The sequence below is a fragment of the Cynoglossus semilaevis genome, chromosome 1 (genome assembly GCF_000523025.1).
Source record: "Cynoglossus semilaevis isolate Cse_v1.0 chromosome 1, Cse_v1.0, whole genome shotgun sequence".
NCBI classification, from domain to species: domain Eukaryota; kingdom Metazoa; phylum Chordata; class Actinopteri; order Pleuronectiformes; family Cynoglossidae; genus Cynoglossus; species Cynoglossus semilaevis.
The window spans coordinates 20,722,931-20,738,216 of NC_024307.1; the positions used below are offsets into that span (position 1 = coordinate 20,722,931).

At 38.5% G+C, this 15,286-nt stretch overlaps 3 protein-coding genes across 10 annotated transcripts in view; 1 reads left to right on the forward strand and 2 right to left on the reverse strand.

Annotated features, from left to right (window-relative positions):
* Positions 1–646: 646 nt before the first annotated feature.
* Positions 647–2,218, reverse strand: nop10 (NOP10 ribonucleoprotein homolog (yeast)). The gene is made up of 2 exons (XM_008318312.3): positions 1,994–2,218; positions 647–971 (listed from the first exon to the last, which is right to left on the reverse strand). Exons 1-2 carry the CDS (start codon positions 2,045–2,047, stop codon positions 831–833), a joined length of 195 nt encoding a protein of 64 aa, XP_008316534.1. The 5' UTR covers positions 2,048–2,218; the 3' UTR covers positions 647–830.
* Positions 2,219–2,611: 393 nt separating this feature from the next.
* On the forward strand, positions 2,612–7,060 carry LOC103384633 (serine/threonine-protein phosphatase 4 regulatory subunit 2-like). Of its 5 annotated transcripts, none has more exons than XM_017033095.2 (6): positions 2,612–2,886; positions 4,297–4,400; positions 4,502–4,563; positions 4,650–4,781; positions 5,677–5,781; positions 5,898–7,060. In XM_017033095.2, the coding sequence occupies exons 1-6, from the start codon at positions 2,771–2,773 to the stop codon at positions 7,038–7,040; spliced, it is 1,662 nt and encodes a 553-aa protein (XP_016888584.1). In that variant the 5' UTR covers positions 2,612–2,770; the 3' UTR covers positions 7,041–7,060. The 5 variants fall into 5 exon arrangements, with proteins under 5 accessions (XP_016888584.1, XP_008316451.1, XP_016888579.1 ...); XM_008318229.3 differs by lacking the exon at positions 2,612–2,886 and adding an exon at positions 2,904–3,694 and having other exon boundaries at positions 4,653–4,781; XM_008318221.3 differs by lacking the exon at positions 2,612–2,886 and adding an exon at positions 2,906–3,694.
* Positions 7,061–7,316: 256 nt separating this feature from the next.
* The window catches only part of lpcat4 (lysophosphatidylcholine acyltransferase 4), a 10,536-nt gene continuing 2,566 nt past the window's right edge, over positions 7,317–15,286 (reverse strand). For all 4 annotated transcript variants that reach the window (XM_025062872.1, XM_017033113.2, XM_008318210.3 and 1 more), the window contains 12 exons: positions 14,069–14,432; positions 12,687–12,799; positions 11,985–12,045; positions 11,463–11,521; positions 10,741–10,775; positions 10,322–10,376; positions 9,161–9,243; positions 8,952–9,077; positions 8,709–8,865; positions 8,372–8,464; positions 7,920–8,046; positions 7,317–7,562 (listed from right to left, as the gene is read on the reverse strand). In XM_025062872.1, coding sequence (XP_024918640.1) covers positions 7,351–7,562; positions 7,920–8,046; positions 8,372–8,464; positions 8,709–8,865; positions 8,952–9,077; positions 9,161–9,243; positions 10,322–10,376; positions 10,741–10,775; positions 11,463–11,521; positions 11,985–12,045; positions 12,687–12,799; positions 14,069–14,432 — 1,485 coding nt within the window. In that variant the 3' untranslated portion in view covers positions 7,317–7,350. The remainder of the gene's footprint in view (positions 7,563–7,919; positions 8,047–8,371; positions 8,465–8,708; positions 8,866–8,951; positions 9,078–9,160; positions 9,244–10,321; positions 10,377–10,740; positions 10,776–11,462; positions 11,522–11,984; positions 12,046–12,686; positions 12,800–14,068; positions 14,433–15,286) is intronic.

Consider the following 15,286-nt stretch of genomic DNA (forward strand, 5'->3'; position numbering starts at 1 on the left):
CAACGATTTCTATATTTTTAAATGTTTTTGTAGATGATTAATCTTTCAGAAAAACAGATAATGGTACTAGTTATCTCTGTTGCTAAATTAGATATACAAAATTTAAACTATTTTAGCGAACATTTTAACACTACACAACTACTTTGACACTTTTGGATAACAATAATTAATATATGAGACAACTTTCACTAATAGTGAAAGGTGAGAACATTGGAGTTTAAAGCAAATGTTCCAGACATGGTGAGAAACTTTTTTTTAAATCTTTGCAACCCAGAGGTTACAGAAACATTGATCACCTCTGCAGTTTTGGTTTTGTCTCACAAGTGCTGTTTGCACTGCTGATGAAGTACTTTCACAACTGTTTACCTGTCCTAGTTCATGTTAAGAAAAATAGAAATTAACACATAAGGACATGCTCTTCCAAAGATGTTAGATTCAAGAGAACATAGTCACCTTTCTGAGAAGTCAGATCATGTGAACTTCCTCTCAGATCAGTTATTATCGACATATTTAACATGAATTCTTTCATTGTCACTGGAGGTTTCAAACACAGAAATGTTGAGATCTTTAATTATGTTATTATATACTCTTTTCAGAGGTAATACCTGACCATTTTTAACATTTAAACCATGGAAATAGACAAGGATTTAGTCCATCTGGAGGTTTTATTCTACATGAATATAAATTCACAGAAAAAAAAAATGTCACTGACAAACAAATATGCAGTTCTCAAAATGGTGTCTTGCTTCTTTCTTAACAGTCCAATCTCCAGCCATCATAGTCTTGGTCTTATCCATTTCCATATCCCCTTCTCCCAGTCCACTTCATAATCACAGAACAGGCTTTGGTTGTTGTGTAAGCAGCAAGTTGAAACGCTTCTTGATGGTCACCCGATGTCGGGAGAACTTGTCATCTGGGGAGAAGCGCGCTGGGTGGGCGGAGCTAGTGGGTGTCCCATCAGGACCCACCTTCTGTTGGTGACAGTAAGACAATTTAAATGACTTGAGAACTAAACTGTTCCTAAGTTAACATCACAATAAGGTAATAACATTTTTTTGTCATAGTGGTTGCCAGAGCCAGAAAACATGTGGTATCTATGTATTTGTGTTATTTGATTAGGTGTACTGGCAGTTTTAATTCCATGGCCAATAAGCACAATAAAGAACCCACAGTATCAATGGATCCTAAGACTATATTTAATAAGAAGACGAAGTTCTTGTTGCTTTATCATAGGTGTAACCGGTGTGGCTTCAGCGTTGTGCCGTCGTGCTGCTGTCACCAACGCCTTTATTGATATGACGGAATTCATATAGAACAAAATACATTTTCCTGCTGGACACTGCCTGAGCCCCTCTCCCACAAAGTCTGAAGAAAGAGGGAGAGGTTGGGTGTGACTGACTTTTTATATCAAAAATATATACGTCAAGTTTCCGCCCAGGTAGAACAAATAAAACAATTTTGTGAAATTATAACTATATACCTATTAACCTCTGTTACATAGGCAAGACATTAACCAGAGATCAACAGTCAAGTTTCCGCCCAGGTAGAACAAATGTGTCACATGTTCCTAATTAGGTTTAGGTAAAAAAACTGATTAAGGTACTAAAATGTATATTGTTTCACATTGGAGAGGGCAAAAACGTGACAACTGCAGTAAAGTGCAAAATATGTTTCCAAAGTAATAACCTGAGTCTTCTTAGTTAAACTATCAGGATAAAATGTTTTGAAAAGTTGCTTTGTATTATACAGTAATATATGAGTTCTTGCATCTTCTTTCATGTCTAGATACATATAGGCACACGAACACGGAAACATTGTTTTTCGTCTGGCTTATACTTTTACAGTGTAATTCTCTATTGTATAACCAGATCCTTAGCATAATCAAAGACAAGATTTAATAATTTAATAAATTTCGAACAAACTGCGTCTTTGTAATTAGTACATTACTTTGTAATTAGTAATTAGTCTGTTACAAACGTAAACACCACGTTACCTTCAAAGTGTAGACTCTCTCTCCGATCTCGTTCAGGTAAAACTGCAGAAACATCGCGAGAAAATATTTCTCAAGTAACTTGACGAAAAACAAAAGTTTTCAATTTCAAAAACAACTGAGAAATGCGAGTTTCTTGGAAAACTCTTCTCTGAAACTCCACGTGTAGCGTGTTAGCAACGGAATTTCTCCCTCATTCTACGGTATCCGGATATACGCTCTCTCATATCCGGTCACGCAGCCGAACGCGATGCATTCTGGGACGTGGCGTTTTCTAAATCAACCACCGCTTCCGAAACATTTTTTTTAATGTAGTCCCCAAACAAACATTCTTTCAAAATGATGATTTGTCTTGTTTTCAATGACATTCAATTAAAATATCTAAAATATAATATGTTGTCTCTTGTTAGAACCAAAAAGTAGTACACGGTTTGTAATTGTTGCTAATTGTGTCTAAAACAATAATAAAAAGTAATATTCATGATTTTTTTTTTACTTTTGTGGATTTGATTATGGTTTTAAATAATAATTATCATTTTTTGTAAAAAATATTATGATTACATTTTTATTATAAAATGTAAAAGTAATTTAAATTTAACCATTCAATCAGCCTTTTGTCTTTACCCTTTATCTGGTCGGCTTCCATGCCTTTTAGTTATGTTCATTTTTCTTTAATTTCATTTTGCCTTTATAGAATTAATAGGCAAAAGAGATATATGGATGCAGTGAGGCAGAATATGCAGATAGTTGAAGAGGGAGAGAACAGGGATGAGATGAGAGATGGAAATCAATGATTTGCTGCAGCAACCCCTGAAAAGGAAAACAGACAAAGCTGAAAGAAAAAGAAGAGAATTAATAGGCAAACGGAGGAAGAAAAAGGGAGCAAAGAGTACCAGGTAAATAAAAAGCACAGATATACAGTAAAACAAGGGTTGGGGGAAAAGATCACGGTAAAGTGAAAATTTGAAATAATGTACAGTAACAACTTTAAACTGTGTTTCTGTTTAACGACTGTGATGCGTTTTGACTATGATGCGTCACTTGGTGTACTTGTGATTTTATGACATCCCTTAATGTGACTTTTATCAAGTGTTGGCTATTTTGATGGCTGTGGCTGTGAAGATGTTAATGACTTTGATGATATCACTGTCAACACTACATAGTAGAAGTTGTGTTTAAAAACAGAACCAACTATAGATTAAGAAAAGTGGGAAGCAATACAACTTTAATAATGCCAGCTCCACTTAAAAAACCAAAGAAAAGAACAGGAACTTTACACTCTTTTGAAGACATGTCTGTAAGGTCTTCCCTGGTTGCAGAGGTTCACCGAGCCTCAGCAGATCTCAGAACCCTGCTAGGAACACAGTGGGATTCCAACATGTCCCAGCAGCCCCTTCGACATCAGCACTTCCACTCGGGCCTGATGATAAATCCCCCACAACACCAGATCCCACAGCTTCCTGATACTTCCTGTCTATACCCATCACCACAAAACCTCCAGCCCTTACCCCTACCAGCCCCTATCCTGCCTCATTTGAACCCCCTGTTGTCAACCCTAGCAATTAATTCCTATGCCTCTCAAACTCCACTTTACAACGACTGTGCGTTTGTCCAACCCAATGGCTGTGCAGCGGCAGAAAATCGTCACAGACGCAGGTTTTACCCGCACCAAGCACCTGTACATAATGCTTCCTTTACTGGACAGTAAGAAGTACACAACACCAAAATACACTTGACTGTGTAAGAATTAGTGACGTCTAAGGGTGAGAGTGTTGCTTGAAACAAGTCCTCGACTCACCCCACCATAGTACAAACACAACAACGAACTCTAAAGTTCTTTGAAGAATAGAAAGTTTGTACAACCAAAAATAATCTTCCCCTAAAGCAGTTAAAAACCATGTATTTTTCTTGATCGTTTCCCCCAAAATGTTTTTATTGAAAACGTACAATACTTCCAGAATCACAGAAATATAATTTACTTATTTTTCTTTAGTTTATAACATATGCATATAAACACACATAAAAAACAAAAATAACCAAAAACAAAGAAAAAAGAGAGAGAGAAAAAAAGCCCATCAAATCGTGAAGCCACTTTTGGCAAATTATGATTAATTTAAAGGATTAATAAAATAAAATAATCAAATGTGACAGATACTGGGTATATAACAGGCAGGGTCTCATTTACCTGTTATCTTAAAAAAGTAATTCAGTTTGAACCGGTGATACTATGGTACTGTTTGTAGGAAGTCAGAGAAGTCAAGGCTTTGGTTGACTAAATCTATGGTCTCTTTTTGTTCTTGGCACAGTTTCTCATGGCCACCCGCAGAGTCAGCGGGTGAGCAGCAGACTGAGACGTTTCAGTCAGAAGGCCAGAGGTTGAGGCCAAAGAGAAAGTCAAAGGAGAGTAAGGGTAAGATTCAGAAAGAGAGGTGACATCAGCCTTGTAAACCGGGGTTCTTCTGAGCACCTCCAGTTACCAACAGAGCTCATTTTCTTCTTTCAATATTTCAGTTTCTCTAGAAAACAAACATGCAAAATACCCGGAAGACAATACAACGACGACGACACTGAAGGTGTGTAAAACAGTATTCCTGAAAATGTTTTCAATTCATACGCATATCAATAAAATTGGGTTTTAACTTAATTTTTGTACAAAAAGGAGGAAGGGGGAAAGGAGGAAAACAGAGATGAAGAAAACAACGTCCAAACACAGGAAATGCCAGAGCTGGAGAATACATCATTTTGGGAATACCTCAACAAAATCTTCCAAGAAGACGATTTCTTAAAAATGGTGTGCTTTAATAGCTAACAAATTTAATTTTAATTGTAATTTTGTGCAGTGGCGTACCGTGTTTCTCATCTAAGCCTTCAGTGGCGTCCTGCCTGAAAAATGTATATCTTAATGACATCACTGTTACCATAGAAACCATCAATACCATGCAGAAATATGGTATAACGGGTGGTTCTGTCCTAGATAACTCATGCAGCCATAATAACTCCATGACTAAAGCAACAATCCTACGCAGTACAGTTCAGCCACAGCTGCGACATAACATATATCAATAATAACATAATACATTTACAATATTATTAAAAAGACAAAATCATTTTACTCACCAAAACTTCAAATTAGTTGTTCATAACATTCATCCTTCTCTGTTTTCTTTCAGGAAGAGTTCAATTCCTCTGTTGTACAGATTCTCTGTACGATCTAGTTCTAACAACAAGTCTGTTTTTATCTCCGTCCCCACTAATGCTGAAAGTCCAGTCTGGCCTGTTGTATCTATAGAATAAGGTTTTTAATCCCTTCAGACCTAGAACGTTGTCTCGACAGAAGAAGTAAATGCAGAGAAAACTTTATTTTATAAGATGCTGGATGGTGATTATAATAAATCTTTAAAAATATGTCACCAGCAGGTGAGGCTTTGATGGTACGCCACTGCTTAAGTGACCAGGCATTTGCATGTTTTATTCTACATCCCTTTATTTTGATACCATAAGAAGTCTGTTCAGACACGTGACTTCTCTTGTACCATGTGTCTGTATATAAAGAATATAATTCCAGTGACCCTCCACTCAGAGAAAGTCCATGATGGACCCTGGCTTTAAAAACCAGTGCTCCAGTCTAATTAAAATGCGGTACCACTTTGTGACCTGATGACGTGTCCCACTCATGTCGCACTTAGCTGGAGCCGGAGGAGACTACGGAGACGTCACATACTCTCATTTGTGGATGGGATTCAGACTCTGAGCCCTTTGACCTTTTGCCACTGATTGACGCAAGAGAAGAGGTAATATTTGGGTATCAAAAAAATCAGGAAAGTTTATTTTATTTGTTTCCTTGGGAGCTTGTGGCTCACAGAAAAGCAAATGATGCCAATGTTAACTTCCTTCAATTGGTTTTCAGCTCTTTGACATAACCAGAATGGAAGAGTTAGAAGAACAGGAGGTTGATGACACAGCTGTAGGACTGGAAAATGGATGTGAACTGGAGGACAAAAGGGAACAAGAAACCAGTAAGTCAGGTCCTTACACCAAACCTGAGACCGAAATGCATCAAGACAACATCATGACGGAAATTGCAATCCAGAAAATTTGCCAGTCAGTGTTGGAGAGAATGGAGCTCTTGCTTACACCTGAAAAGACAGTGCAGGACACACAAGAAGTGAATGAGCGTTTGTGTGAGGGTTCGGAATTAAGTCTTAATGTAAAGAGTTCTGGTGACCAAAATGAGGTGGACAATGATCTACCTTCAAACAAACACAGCAAAAATATAGTTTCCAGAATCAACAGTCCAGTTTGTGCAGCTGAACCAGAAACTCCAACCACATGGACTGAAGAGAAAGTTTTAGAAGAACTAGCATTGGGTGACAGTGGAAAAACAGAACATCTGTTAAAGAACCAAGTCAAACAAGACACCGACGATTCCATTTGTTCCAACAAATCTGAGGAAGCTGACGATAACTGTAAGACTAATCCAACAAAGACAAAGGATGACGAAGCACGAGAGAGTGAAACTGGACCGAATGAAAAGGCAATAAATGAGCTGAAAGAAGATCATCTTCAATCATCTGATCTAGACCACAATGATCTGAACAGTCCAAACACGTATGATCAAGATCAGCAGACGTCTGCGGAGGTGACTGTAAATCAGTCTGAAACAGAGTTGGAAATCTCTGAAAGCCTCACAAAGAAAAGGAAGTTGGAATCAAAAAGTGCCAAAGACTTGACTGAGGAAGATAAAGATTCTAAGGATGAGGAAGAAACTCTAGAGACCAGTTCGCTCAACACAAGGACTAGATCAAAGGCTGATATGACTCCGAGTTCATCCACTTTGACTGCAGGAGAAACAGTCAGAGGCAAAAGAAAGGCAAATAAAAACCCAGAAGAGAAAAATGAAACTGAAGTCACAAGAACAAGAGGAAAACAACCAGGTTTTCTTAATAGGAAACAATGGAAAGAATCTGCTCGTAATAGTCAGCATCAAGGCCATGAGCCTAAAGAAAAGGTATCAAAAACACTGAGAAGAAGGAAGAAAACGGACAAATAACCCATATTTTATCAAATAATTCACATTTTATTTTCAGTTTTCCATTGGACGTAAGAACAATTTATTTGAGAATAAACTGGTTTCTTTAAAAAAACAAAACCCTTCCCATAAAAAATAAACTATAGAAAAACTTTTAACAAAACTTTTTTTTATAAATAGTCATAAAACTCACACTTGTAAACATATTTATACAAGACATTCACAGAATATGGAAATAAAATTCAATACAATACTGCTGTCACAGAGTCTGATGTTAATGTGCTCATGTGCTGCAGCGTCATGGAACAAAGAAGTATCTGATGGAAAGTAGTCAATGGAACTTTTTGCTGTGGTGCAGGGAACCATTGCTGTCGTGCACGCTTCTGTTGTGGACATTTCCGTGGTGCAAATTTCCGTTGTTATTTAGGGTATTGCCGTTGGCCAACGAGGTGTAGGGCAGGGGAGACCACGTCTCCGGCTGCAGGTACTCATTCCACAGCCTCTGATAGGTGGGATGGTCTGTCAGCACTCTGAGCAGATCATCTGTAGAAACAAAAAGATTTGAATGTTTTAGCCACTTCTTTTTACAAATAATACAATCCAATGTGCTATTTTAATACTGCACAATATTGCAGTATTATGATGATTTATATTTTACACTTATTTTACAAATGAAATGCCATTGAAATCCCTATAGTCAAACCATTCAGACCAGGGAACCACTGGTTCCTAATTTGGGAAACCTAATTGTAAACAAGTCACTGAGGCTAATGTCATTAGTGTTGCATGTCTGTTTGTAGGATTGTAAGAGCATTAATGTTGATGTAACTTTTTATCATATTGGCTCCTGAAATAATGTTCAAGTTCAGTGGTTTGTGAACAGTGAGCCCAGGAACTCACTTTCAGTGCAGGGCGAGGCCTCCTTGTAGAGATCAGCAGTACTGTGCTGAGGAAAGCCAAGCAGCGCCCCCATCAGGCCGGACAGCTCTTCAGCCGCCAGGCTGCCTTTGTTCTCCTTGTCAAACATCTGGAACACACAAAGAAATGAATGAACTTAAAAATCGGCAGCAGATCCAACATATTTATTCTTCTGGTTTATTCAATCTTACAGAGTGAAGTATTTGAAGTATTGATATTAAATGTGCATTTGTGTGGCAATATTTGTGTGATTTAAAAAAGTAAAGATTTAAAGACTGTTGGATAATACACCACAGGATCTGTATTGACGTGCCCAAATACGTGCTTATATTTTAATAGTCAAATCTAGTTTAGAGACCTAATGAAACAAACATAACTCCTTTACAGCCTCATACCATTTGAAATGATCAGATATGAAAAGTTGGAGAACTCACACTGAAAGCAGAGTGAAGCATTGACTTGAAGCTGACAAATCCTGAGACTGCAGCGATGCTCAGATACAACTGTCGGATGTTCACACTCTCATCCTGAGGACAGCACAGAACATTAGTACATCTTCCTAAGATGTTGTCTTATGGTAATTTCCTTTTGTCACACTTGGTACATGGCATCTTACAATATAAAATATAATTTTTAAAAAACCTCCACATAAAACTCATCAAATTTGAGATGAAGTGCTTTGGAGTTTGCAACAATTATAGTGTTGACAAACTCCACATAAAAATAACTAAGTGAAGACAGCGCCCTCTAGTGTGCTGTGTAAAAACCTACCTTGGAATAGAGAGCACACAGCTCGACTGCCATCTCTCTGTCCTTCAGTCCGAGCAGAGTTGCTAGTTCCTCGGCACAGACCTTTGACCCCTGAACTTCAGACTGGCACCTGTCACTCATTCGCTCCAGAGTTGCTTCCACGTCTGGTGTCTGCAGACTGATACACGATGAGAGGGAGTAGAGTGAAGAATCTGCAAGAGTGTGAGGACGACAAATAGAGCGGGGACAGTTGTCTGGTCTTACCCAGCTTTCTGCAGCAGTGACAGAGTTGCCCTGGCAGGAGACTCCAGTGGGAGAGAGAGTCCTCCCAGTTTACTGACAGGAACTCCTCCCTCCATCACATAATCAGTAGCTGGGACTCCCAGCGCCCTGTGGGAGACGAGAAGTTACATTTTATTACTGTTGTAATACAGTTTTCCCAAATATTCTTAACAATAAAGTTGAAACCTTACTTTGCCATGAGTGCCTGGACGTTGTCTGCGTACAGACCTGGGTTTTTCTTCTCCTCCTCTGAAGGGTTGTAGACTGGCAAATACTAAAGAAAAAAACAAACAAACAAAAAGACAGAAATCTATTTACTTAAGAAAAAATGCATGTACATACATGCTTTTATGAATGTTCTTACCCTTTTTGGAAATCATTAAAAACTGCAGTTTCATATTTTTCCTCCTTGTGAAAGGTTGTGTAGTCACATTTCTAAAGCTCCTTTGGTGAAGTAGTCACTTTCCATTTAAAGTCCTACAAGGCTGAAGTGTAAACTAACACTTCAGATCATCTTCGTCAGAGGTCACCAATGTGGTGCCCAGGGGGCAACCTGGTAGCCCCCATGGACTACCTAATGTGCCTATGGGTCATGTTCTAAAATAAAACTAGTCAACAAGAGGGTCAAAAATTGTTACTGTTTAAATCAGTTCCACTGGCAATGATATTCAAATGGGTGCAATGGTGATGCTAAGAATGTCTACTATTGTATGTCCTAGAACTTATTATTATTCAATTGTTCAGGAAGTCTGTATCAACAGGGCTCTTTGTATTACTGAGTGTCCTTGAAGTGACTCTCAGTTTCAAAAAGGTTGATGACCCTTACTGAGTCATCACCATAAGGAAGCTTCGTCACCTAACACTGACACAGGAGGCGGAATAAACAAACGACAGCCTTTACACCATAAGCACAAAAAAAAGAACATAGCTCCGAAGAATTCTGACATTCATTTGTTGAAAAAGATAGAAACATTAGATTATCTGAAATCCTACAATCAGAAGCATTTGACAAACAAGTTGTTGTTGTTTCCTCTTCAGTAAAAGAAAAAACAAAACATTACACCAACATCAGAAAAGACAGAGTAATTTAAAGAATCGAGCAGAGCTGGAATGATTTGACTAGAACTGTGTGTACTCAGAGTAGAAATTTAAAGAAAATAGAAGGTAAGAGAAATATCTAGGCATACATTGACCACACCCTTCATAACTCCTGAATGAGATCAATGGCATCCACCTGTTACTCCAGTCAGTGATGACAGAGAGCAGCCAGGTGAGTTTTTTTCCAGCAGACAGACAGACAGACACACACACACACACACACACACACACAGTTGTAAAAGGTGTAATCATACCTCTACTGTTGTGTTGGTGTAAAACTGAGACGTCGTGTGCCACAGAGCCTCGTACCTTGAACAAAGACATCAAGTTTATTGTCTACATAAAAAACTAATTAATATAAATGTGTCAGTTGAGATGACACATATGCTCCGAGTGCAGCATCCATACCAACATCTGTACTGTCTGTATGTAAAATACATGACTGTTCATACAGGAAGTATACACAAGGACAAAAATATAGCTGTCGTGTTTTTCGCCAGGTTACACCACAATTATAATGTGTACAGGTTTGAACACTGAAGCAATTCTAGACTCTACATCTGTGCAGCCTTGCAGTTCCAAGATTAAAAAATTAATTAATTAATTAATTAAAAAATAAATAAATATATATATATATATAAAAACAAACAAAAAAAAAAACACAAAAACTTACCAGGCTGTTCCTTTGTACGTCCAGCGAACAGTATCCTGATGAAGAGTCATAAACACACCATTGTCAAACAGTGGACACAATAAAAAGAGACGCACACAAAAACAGTCTTTCTTAACAGTATCAGCCAGGGCCGAGACAGGGAATACATTTACCGTAATTCTTTATTGCAGCCATTAGATTAGACTGAACTTTATAGATCCCACACTGATAGAATTGTTGAAATGTGTGTAATACTGCTCACACTCCCCTGTCAACACACCCTGACAGGAATGAGTGAGTAAACACTGGTGTGCAGTGTCACAGTCAGGAAGGAGGTATGTGACAAGGTGACGGAGAAAGGTAAAAAGAGAAAAAAAAGAAAGAGAAAAGACCAAACATCTGTTCCCATTCAAAACTATCACTTTAAAGGCCTCTTAGGCAGCCTCTGAAAAAAAAACTACTTTTGTAAACAAAGCGTATCTATATATCAGAGTCTTATCAATGACAGTCATCACCTTTGCTGATGTAGGAGCCTTTTGTGATTACAATTTGAACATGACACACCTCTGTATAACTACAGAATTTTAGTCAAAGTCAAACTTCAAAAATGGCCATAAATCTGAATGGACTTCATATAAGTGTTGACTTATCCCTTCACTATGTTCCTATGATGAGGAAATAGCTGTTGTGTGCATCAGTGACTCAGGCAGTCACTCCTGTTGTTGTTTTTTCTTTCCACTCACCAGTTTGTTGGGGTAACGCAACAGAACAGGTTGGACTGGGACTCCAGCGAGGAAGGCACCTAATGATAGGAGACAGAGAAAAAGTGTCAAAGACACAGAAGGTAAGAAGTAAATGAAAAAAATAAATGCTTGAAAAAAAACTCCCAAAAAAACATTTGTTTTGACCACAGTTCACTCCTTCATATCTAAAAGGAGATGAACATGTTTTTTAATGTGCACAGTGTCAGTATAATACTTCAGACATGGGCTGATAAAACCTGTAATACTGATAAGAGATCTATGTAAAAAGACACATTTGGCATCCTCTCGTTTCATTGACTGAATTGATCTGAAAACCTTTTCAGCTGCAAATTTGCTTGCGATATTTTGTACGTCATTCACACCTACAGTCAACTAAGAAGATAAATTGATTGTATGCCATTGTTTGTGGTTTAAAATGGTTGAATGTGTGCTCATGTTAGAAATACACAGCCATAAAGATCAGACATAAAATGTCATGACTTTCAGATGGTAAAAACTCACCAGGCTTGAATTTGATGAGAGCCTGTCCATTGGTTGTCGTCCCCTCTGGAAACATCAGCATCTAGACCAATATGTAGTACAAAATACATTCTAATTATGAATTAAAATTCAATGAAAATTATAGGTATGGGCATTTACATTGTATGCCCCCCAGACGCCTGCTGCCCCCAGAGGTGCTCGGGTCGTGTCCCACTAGGAGGAGACCCAGAGGAAGTCCCAGGACATGCTATGTTGCTTGGCTGGCCTGGGAACGCCTCGGGATCCCCTCAGGAGAGCTGTAGGAAGTGTCTGGGTGTCCCTGCTCTGACAGTTACCCCTGTGACCCGGCCCCGATAAGCGAACGATGATGGATAAATAAATGCACATTTTGGAAGCGTGGCGGAGGTTAGCGCAAAGCTGCAAAAGGGAGCACGCAGGAGTGGCGACACAGTGAACAGAGGAGCGCATATTGGCTAAGACAGACGGACCGTATATGACACAGCACAGGATCGCACATTATTATAAAGAAAAATAAGGGTTGTTAACTGTCATCTGTGTCAGCATCTTCGTTTGGGCTTAGTTACAGAAGTCTCACAATCGTCCTGATGGCGCTGATACCCAGCCCGGCTGACATGTCCGCTGTGCAACCCAGTGTTATTTCCTGTTTTCGTGGTCTAACAGAGTTTTAAACTGCAGAGTCACAGCTTGTTTAAGCCTCTGTACCTGTGGCCAGTAGCCATTGGAGGTCAGCCTCTCATTGAGCTGTGTGGCAGCCTTTTTCCTTGACTCTGGATCCTTCCTGCTCACTAGCACCGACTGGTTATACTCCAGCAAAGCTGAGTGTAAGAAGAGAAAAAAATAAGAATTAAACCAAACCAGGATTAAACAGTCAAGAAAGCTAAACAGGAAGCAGTGGCCTCAAGTGGTAGCATAAGGAGGGAGCCAGTTATTTTTCTTTGGACTTCCTTGCATTCCTTCATTTTCACTGGACTAATTTGTAACGTGGAATGTGTCTTCAAAGTAAGTAACAAGCAGTTGAGTTAAAAAAAAAAAAAAATCCATAAATGTATAAAAAACATTAGGTCAACTTGACTAGAGCTTCCACCATACATTTCAGAAAGCAACACAACAACCTCAACAAAAAAAAAACACAAATCACAGAAACCTCAATAAAGAGATCACTATCACAACCCAATGGTAACCATGTGGACTCTTTCCTATGAACTATGCAAATCCAGAACAGACACAGGTTATCTGATTAAACCCTAAGACAGGCTACAGTGTTGCTGTCCCTGACCCTGCATAAAGTATACAAATCATTGGGTTTATTTGGTTGATGTTTACCAGTACAGTGAACAAAGTCATGAAATTACATCAAATTCTGTCTGTGTACAGTAAGTTCTTAGTCATCCGGGTTATTTCATGCCAAGATTAGAAGTCGGAAACTGGGCTGGTTTCAATAAGATGTTTTTAAAGGAGAAAAAGATAATTTAAGGAACGACTCTCAACACATGTCTTCTACACCTGTTTGTTGTCAGTGACGAGGGTGAACTTAAGGAGGGGCAAAAAAAAACCATCAGGTAAATCAAGTTACCACACTGCATGCAAAACTTGAAAAGGTGACAATATTAAAAATAACTTTTTAAAATTTTGAAACCGTTGTCTTCTTATATAAAAAAATCACAGTCATTTTGCAACTGACAGCTTTCACATTTGTCATCATTCAACTGCAACCAGACCGATCAGTCAAGCTGTCAATTCAGTATCATCTTATTCACACTCATCTGCTGGGTATTTTTTTAAGGTTTGAAGGTTCATTATTTAATCATGACTCTGTTTCATCTCTACAACCAAGCCCAGATCGGACTATACACCATACCCTAGTATAATTGCTTTGTTTAGGTTTCTCTAAAATTTAGATTAAGATTGAGATTTTGAACTTCTCAGAATTTAAAAAAAAAAGTTTTTTTAAGCAAGAAAAAACAAATTGTCCTCAAACAAATTAGAGCAGTTGATTAAAACAAAGCTACACAAACGTGTACCTGAGATTACAGGCTTTTTCTACATCTCTTAATTCAACTAACATCGTCATTTCACTTCCTCACCTCCAATGACTGGTATGTTGCTGTTCTCTGAGCGGGAGACCACGGTGGGGTGCTGTGTTGGAAGAAGAACTAACATGTCCAGAAAGCTGCTGTGAGGTGCAACAACCAGCACTGGCGCCTCCTTCAAGTCAGCCCTGCGGCCTTTGACCTTCACCCACAGGAATCCCAGGGAAAAAAATACAGCTCTACTAAGAAGCCAGACTATGGGGTGTAAGAGCCAGTAGCGCCACCCTCTGACGGGTCGGGAACACTCCTCCTGAGACAGGCCAGCCAGTCTTAGTCGCGCCAAAGGCCAGGTGATGAGGAAAAGTAAAGTTGTCAGTGTGACGCGGAGAGGGAAGAGGATGCTGCCCAAGATGATTCCCTGTAGAGGAGTACAAGCACAAACCTCAGGATCGCCACCTGCCAACTCTAAAAGCTCTTTCATTTTTAACGACTTCCAGGCATCAATTTTAAACGTGCAGATTACTTTCTACACATTAATGTATCGTTGTATAGTGTTTTTGAAGAGAGGATGCAGACCAAGTACTTTTAGGATTGCAACTTCCTGCAGTGTAAACAGCAGCAGTACACACTTGTCTTTTCCCTGCCTCCCTCAGTTGTTTCTTATGGGTTTATCTCAATGAACAAACCTCTGTGTAAGGAAAGCAGTTCAGCAGTGTCTCCATGAGTGGAAAACCTAATCAATTTCTATGGACATTGTCGTGAGGAGGTGCACAAAATCCAACTGCTTGAGATAGATATAATTTTTTTTTTAATCACAGATGAAAACTGTCTTCCTTCCTTTAGTGACACCCATATAGAAATAATATTATTTTTAATGTCATTGTTACCATGTATGAGGCAATGACAACAGATTATCATTAGTATTTACCATTATCCTGATGAGATACCCAACCCCAGTAAATTGGTCAATGCAAATATTTGTTTTACTCATTCTGCATTTCAGCATTCCATATTCCAACTAAATGGAAACCTCTGGATGCAAGCATAATACAAGGCTTTATAGTAATTTAGATCCTAAAATATCAAGCACTAAAAATGTACAGTAGATGTAAACATTGTACAAAAACATAACATAAATGAATGTTACAACCCCCATTACAAAAAAGAAAACCTTTATTTTCTTAGTTAATAAAAATGCTGGGATGTTTCAACAGGACTGGATAAAGAGACCATTGTTGAGGTCAAAGTTCCTACGGTCAAATATTGGACAAA